Raw genomic sequence first — 7,187 nt, 5'->3', positions numbered from 1 at the left:
GGTGGAGGCTTGTTATGCACAAATCAAAAGAGAAGCACTGGCAATCTGCTGGACCTGTCAGCATTTTCAGCTATACCTGTACGGCTGTTTGCAGGATTCCCTGAGAATTGAACATTGGGCTGTTTTGCTTCAACCGTATATGTTCAAGGTTGTCTACAGGCTGGGAGTAAATAACCCGGCTGATTACTTGTTGCGGCATCCCCTAGTGTATCAACCTGATGACAGGTCTGAAGACGAAGGAGAAAGAATGGATAGCTTGTGAAGAGGGTGGTTCAGGCGGCCTGTTCTGTGGCCCTCACACTCGAAGAGATAGCCAAAGCATCTGTGAAAGACCCTGCAATTGGCCGAGCAAAAGATGCTTTGAAGCAGCAAGACTGGAAGCGCTTTCTAGAAGGCACAAGGTCACTTGACTAAGAGGACCGTGTAGCCATGCAAGGACTCTGGAGAGTAAGAGATGAACTGTCAGTGGGGAGTGACGGGCTTTTGTTGTGGGGCCCGAAAATAGTGCTTCCACGGCACCTGTGGGACCGGGTGGTTGACCTGGCTCACTAAGGACATTAAGGAGCCACTAAGATTAAAGCTTGCCTTAGGGCCAAAGTATGGTTCCCAGGCATGGATGCCATGGTAGATACTCTTGTTGCAAGGTATCACTCCTGTGCCATCTCTGCTATTGATCATCCCACCGCCCCTGTGATTACGGAGTCGCCGAGCTCCAAGCCATGGCCGAAGGTCAGTATGGTTTTTGGAAGTTTTGCCAATGGGAGGCTGACAGTGGTTATGATGGACTCTTGCACATGATTTCCTATGGTGGAGTTAGTTGCGTCAACTGCTTTTGAAAATGTCAAACCCATCCTGGAGAAAACATTTGCATTGTTTGGCCTGCCTAATGAGATTCGCACTGATAATGATCCGCTGTTCCAGGGCCAAGAGTTTTGAGATTACTTGGGCTTCCTGGCAATCCGTCACTAAATGATCATGCCCTATTGGCCACAAGCCAATGGCGAAGTAGAGCAATTCATGCGGCCTCTTAATAAAGCACTTCGGATCGGAGTGGAACAAGGGGAGGATATCGAGTAGTGTAGATATACGTTTCTGCTGGCATATAGGCAGACGCCTCACAGCACCACTGGCTGTGCCCCAGCAATTCTGATGTTTAGACAGCCCCTGAGGGACTGTATTCCATCAGGGCTGCGCTGGGAACCAACAGAATTGAATATGGAAGCAGTCCAGCAGAGACAGAGATTGACCAATCAAAATGCCAGTAACCAGAGAAGAATACGGTGTTTGGATCTTCAGGTGGGTGATTTTGTGGTGGTGAGAAACCGATGTCTGAGTGGAAAGTTTCAGACTCCCTATGAGTCAGGACGGTGGAAGGTGACCCGAATAAAGGGGACCATGGTGACTGCCAGAAGAGGTGGGCGGCAAGTAACCCGGAACATATCATGGTTTAAGAGGGTTGAAGTCTCCTGTGAGAATGGCAGAGACGATGACCATAATGAAGACGGAAGCGAGGAAGTTCTGGCACCAGACGAGATGGCCGATCCGCCGGCTCAGGGGCCCGACTCTGGTTCAACGACAGGTGATGTGGGTTGGTAGGAGACCACTGGTCGGAGTGAGAGGTATCATTTGCGAACTAATCCTGCACCCAGCCAGAGACTGAGAGACTTTGCATGTTCATGTCGTTTCTGTGGGTTTCTTTAAATGAAAAATAATGTAGCAAGAGCTTACATACTTAGATTATTTTCACTGGTCTACGTTTCCCTTTTTCTGGTTTGGGTTTTTTCCTCTGGTGTTTTGTTTCATTTGATGACTAAAACCTGGGAGGGATGCAGAGAGCCATTCAGGCTCTCCTGTACTTTGTAGCGACAAAGGTCAAATGGGGTTGGACAACGGGGGAAAGGAATAAAAAGGGAGAGCCATTGACCCCGGCTGAAGTTCTCCAGAGTAATACAATACTGGTGCAGTGTCGTCTTGGTTAGCATTTCCTGGCAGCATCCCCGTAATCCTCTACAAGGCCAACAATTGCTATGTTATGGGGGGCGTGGGGGGATTCATTTTTTTTTTCACTAGTCTAAGCCATTTATTTTCGACAAAAACAAATGTGAGGCTTTAGGGACAAAAAGACTGTTTTAGGAGGTGACTTCCCTCTATTCCCTGCATTGAACTTTTTTTTTGTTGTTTTATATAGCGCGAACTGGACCCGAAGGTTCTGGACCGCACAAGGGCACATTCATTTTTGGCATCTGTAGGGAGATTAAGCGTTTTGCTGAGAATCATAGGATGTTGAACCGACCCAGCTCCAAAGTCAGCAGGTTTAGCAGGAATTTCACTGAATTTTCTCAGTGCTTTCTTATATTATGCAACTTCCAGTTTACGATAATCTTTCGAGAAGTCCGCGTGACTGACAGTGCGCCCACACGGTCCAGCCAGTGTGTGGAAACAGCTATTCAATGCACGTGCATTGAGCTTCGGAGGCTGTCTCGCGCTTTCTGTTTGCGCTCAGGCTGTTCCGGGTGGGTGGAGCTCAAACATTACTTCAGTCACATTCATACTGAAACAGAAAGCGAAGCATACCATCATATAAAGCGGGCCTTACAGGACCACTGACGAGCTTTCTGCCCACCGCATCTTGAACTTGATCTGCGTGGCACACAGAGGAAGCCCAGATGGGTGAGAATGCTTATGTTATTGCATATAATTTGCGCACGGGTGGAGGCTTAACTACCTTGGAGGTTTGACTTTATATCATGACATGTTTCACTTCTCAGTGGATCTTCAATGCTGTTTTCGTATATGTTACGTGTAGATCGGCGTTTTTTGCACCTGATGTGTAACTCAATTTGCAGCTCCTCTCTGTGAAGTGGCAGGCCTTCTTTCGTGTGTTGTGGTGGCCGAGGGCCAGACTGATACAGTTTATAGTGTTATGGTTAGCAGGAACTTCAAACCTTTTGGCACTGGAAGGAGCACGTGACGTGTTCTTTTGCCGCCCCGTTCACGCCCATAATCATGATGAAAACAAAAGTGAAAATGCAGATCTCATGTTTTTATGTCTGTGATGTCTTTCGGATGAAATACGCTTTTAACTCATGGTGTGCCCCTTAGGTGACGTCATGAGAGTGGAGACCTCTGGAGCTTCAGAGCAGACTGCGCGGCAGGACAGACTGACTGAGAGAGGTAAGCTGAACACGCTGGCGCACACCTGCAGTGTTTACTGTCTGGCCTAAGAATAAAAGACCAGACTGCAAGTTTTTACTCAATAGTAACTTCCCATTCACTGAATGGAAATGGACTTTAGAAGCAAGCATACCCAGAATGGTTTTATCCTCAATCATATTAAAAAATAGCGAAAAATTTAAATAATAGTGAACGTCTCACTATTTGTCTTATTCTGGTCCACCTATTTCTGGGAATGCTGTCCCATTATGAACATATAAACACTTCTCCAGAAAATCAGTGTGGCCTTTATTGCAAGCATTCTGTTTGGAATGGGTTTCTGGTTGGCTAGTGTTTGCAATTATGCCAGGCAGAATCCACCACTCTAGCCAGGGCAAGTAAGATCCACACCAAAGATAACTGTGCTCACCCCCGGTAGCTTGGCACAGAGCAGTCAGGCTTACCCCCAGAAGTCGTGTGTAAAGCGTTTGTGCAAAACACACTCATACCAGTGACACAATAAATACACCACAAAGGAGGCTCCACACAGGAGTATATAAAAATACAAATTTTTTTACATATCAAATAGACCAATATGACACATTAATAATTACTGCATAATTTCTGCACATACTGAGGTAGTACTCATTATACTGACCAAACAAGAAAAAGAACAACACATACCATATCACCAATGCATGAATTATCCGTTAGCTTAGAGGTAGAACACATAGATCAGCAGAGATCATCATAATCTTCATAATTATGAACTATCAACATAAACCCATCAGCAACAGTGAGCCCACATAGGCAAAGTGAATCCCTACGCCCCAATTAGCTGTGTTACAATAATCTGTGTGAACCCTGGTGAGAAAGAGGGTTTGCGGCTATAGCCGTAGGCTCACTGAGATGCAGATGTTACCTTCAGGGAAGTTAAGGTAAGGGGTGCACTTGTAAACAAAATAGGGCACATGAGTCTCTGTGCACACATTACGTGTAATGTGGTTGTCACTGTGGTCTAACTGTACCGAATACCTTGGCCAGGCTTATATCAATTGTACCCTGAAATACACCTCAGGTTACCCTGATTATGGCAAGACTAAACAATATGCATACCTAATGGGAGGACATTCCATGATAACCTCCTGGTGCGCCACAAACAACAAGTAACCCAGACTACACTCATCCCCGTGATCCACAGCCTCAGCCCTGCACCTTGCAAGGGTTCGCACTCGCAGATCCAGCGGGCCCTGAAGAAGAGGGTGCACACAATGTGAGTTATAGTGAGGGAATCTCCTGTGGTTTCCCCCGCATGCAGAATCAATTCCTGGCAACTGCACGCATAGGTACACGGCAACTGCCGACGCAGTACCTGGTGTCCTGGGTGTTATACGGCAGCTGCACAGCCACAGAGGAATCCTTTCCGGCCGGGCAGCAGCCTCTGACAGTTGCAGAGGCCCATAGCAGTACCAGTGGGCCTCAGGGATGAGGTCCGCTCCTTCTAAGCCTCCACCCCACCTGGCCAGGCGCCTCCCACGCTCTCGGGATGGGACTGGCTTGCAATCCTCGTGTGGTGGGCCCCCCTGGGGTCACCTCCCAACGTGTCTGCCTTCTGAGGAGTCCCGCAGGAAGAAAGATTATAGCAGGATGTTCTCGGTTTGGTGGGTCGCGAACTGCACCCTGTAAATAACAAGCGCTGGGGTAGGGATAAGAGTGCTCACCCTGAGCTTATTTTTTTAAAATGGGGGCCGGGGGGAGGATAAAGTGCCTACGAGGCACTAGTGTGGCTCGGAAAAGGTAATAACCAGATGAGGCGCTCTCCACATGCTACTTTCAGGGCCAAGTACCAAATATAGCGCTCCCCAAATGCTATATTTGCAGGGCCAGGGGCAGCACTTGGACACCAGTGATCTCATGCTGGCCCCTGGGAGAACACAGGAAGGGACACAGGGGCGGCCCCTCCACTATGTCGGAGGAACATCACCCCCCGCCAGCAGCAGCAAAACTTTTATAATAAAACAATAATAAACTAGGTTTATTATCAGTTTCTTGTAAAAGGGGTGGGGCCATGATCAATGACAGGAATGGAGGAAAGGTCCACAGCAATCCCCCTCAGTGCGCATGTATGTTTGGCCAGTTGTCTTAGGCCGGCCAAACACACATGCGCACTAGACTATCTCTTGCCAGGTGGGAGACAGCAGGTAGAGACTTCCACTGTGCTTAGGAGTACCCTGCCAGCAGCCTGAAAGCAGCGATAGGATTGGATGCAGGGCAGGCTGCGAACCTGTTCTTAGTAGAAGAGCGGATCGGAGTGGCGAGGCACGTTTTAAAAAAAAAAACATATATATATATGTTTTTTTTAACATTATCCCCCCTCCCACATGCCACGCCACCCATATTTCCTCCCGTGAGGCGCCACTGAAGGGACACAAAGTAGGCAGCAGTGGGCAGGGAGGCCAGCACAATAAGTCCCTTAATGGCACTTCCTCCTGGCAGTCCAGCAGTGCCTAGGGACCCAACACCCAAAGAGCAGCTCGCAGCAGGACAACAAGCAGAAAAGCAATTCAGGGATCCTTTATGCTACCAAGCAGCAGAAGGTAGCAGGACAAACACAGAAGAGCAGTCCAGATGAGTCCTTTGAGCAGCCCAGCAGAGGTTCAATTTCAAAAGTGCTCTAAAACCATGGGGCAAGAGGCACTGTTCTTATGCTCCAGGTGTCCTGCTTCTAGAAGGTGGAAGAAGGTTCCAGACAGAACTGACCAGTTCCAAGAATTTCCCTTCTCCCCTACTCTGGCTTCAGGAATCAGTAGGGGACGAACATTCCATTTGTGTGAAGACAGGGCACAGCCTATCCAAGTGTAAAGTGTGAATGACCTTCCCTCTCTCCCAGCCCATGAAGACCATCAGTATGTGGATGAATGCAGATGTAATCCGGTCACACCTAACCCTTTCTGATGGATGGCTGTCTGGAGAGTATGCAAAAAAGTGGAGCTGTCACTTTGCCCCAGACGTGGATTGGAGTCACGCTGCAAAGCACCAGAGTTATAAGCACAGAGAAATGCCCACTTTTCTAAAAGTGGCATTACTAAAATAGTAATGTAAAAACCACCTACACCAGTAAGCAGGATTTCTTACTACAATTCCAATCATGCCCATCCCACTTCTCATAGATGTGAAATTACCACTTAGACACTTATAAGGGAATTCCCAATGCAAACCTATCAGAGGAGCAGCACTCAGCAGTGAAAAACGAAATGGCTGTTTGTCACTACTAGGACATGTAACACATAAACATACATGTCCTTCCTTTTACATACACATCACCATGCGAATAGGGCTATCTAGGGCCTACCTTAGGGGTGATTTAGGTGTAGTAAAAGGGAGTTCAGGTCTTGGCAAGTAGTTTGACTTGCCAAGTCAATGTGGCAGTAAACCGCACATGCAGGCACTGCATTGTAAGCCTGAGACAAGTTTGAAAGGCTACTTTTGTGGGTGGTGCTATCAGTGCTTCAGGCTCACTTGTAGCATTTAATTTACAGGCCCTGGGTATATGGCATACCACTTCACAAGGGACTTGCAGGTAAATTAAATAAGCCAAATAGGTATAATCCAATTATACCAAGATTTAGGGGAGAGAGCACATGCTCTTTAGCACTGATTGGCAGTGGTAAAGTGCCCAGAGTCCTAAAGCCAGCAAAAGAGGGTCTGAAAAATTGGAGGAGAAAGGCAACAAGTTTGGAGATAACCCTGCAGAAAGGGCCACTTCCAACACATTCCCAAAGTGTTTTTCTCAACTGTATTCATTACACAGGTGCACAATCAGTTTCATAACAGAATTATCCTGTTGATCTAATTTCAGCAGCCAAGAAGGCTCGTGTTCCATCAGAACTTGGGCCCAGGCCAACATGTCACTCATATTCAATGATATACTTTAATGTTTGAGGGACCCAATTAGTTCATCTCACCTTAGCTGGTGAACTCAATGGATGCAGGTATCCTAAAAGTTGTAGAGTACCTCGGGTTTCCTTGGTGAC

The 7,187-nt window shown here is 47.4% G+C and overlaps 1 protein-coding gene across 3 annotated transcripts in view; it reads left to right on the top strand.

Moving 5' to 3' along the window:
* Positions 1–2,533: 2,533 nt before the first annotated feature.
* The window catches only part of LOC138260398 (lysozyme g-like), a 35,059-nt gene continuing 30,405 nt past the window's right edge, over positions 2,534–7,187 (top strand). For 2 of the 3 annotated variants that reach the window (XM_069208839.1, XM_069208840.1), the window contains exons 1-2: positions 2,534–2,670; positions 3,103–3,174. In XM_069208839.1, the coding sequence (XP_069064940.1) occupies positions 2,667–2,670; positions 3,103–3,174 (76 nt within the window). In that variant the 5' untranslated portion in view covers positions 2,534–2,666. Of the gene's footprint in view, positions 2,671–3,086; positions 3,175–7,187 lie in introns of those variants that run through there. The other variant, XM_069208838.1, reaches the window with a different exon arrangement.

The sequence above is a fragment of the Pleurodeles waltl genome, chromosome 9 (genome assembly GCF_031143425.1).
Source record: "Pleurodeles waltl isolate 20211129_DDA chromosome 9, aPleWal1.hap1.20221129, whole genome shotgun sequence".
NCBI lineage: Eukaryota > Metazoa > Chordata > Amphibia > Caudata > Salamandridae > Pleurodeles > Pleurodeles waltl.
This window is presented reverse-complemented; position numbering and strand designations above follow the sequence as displayed.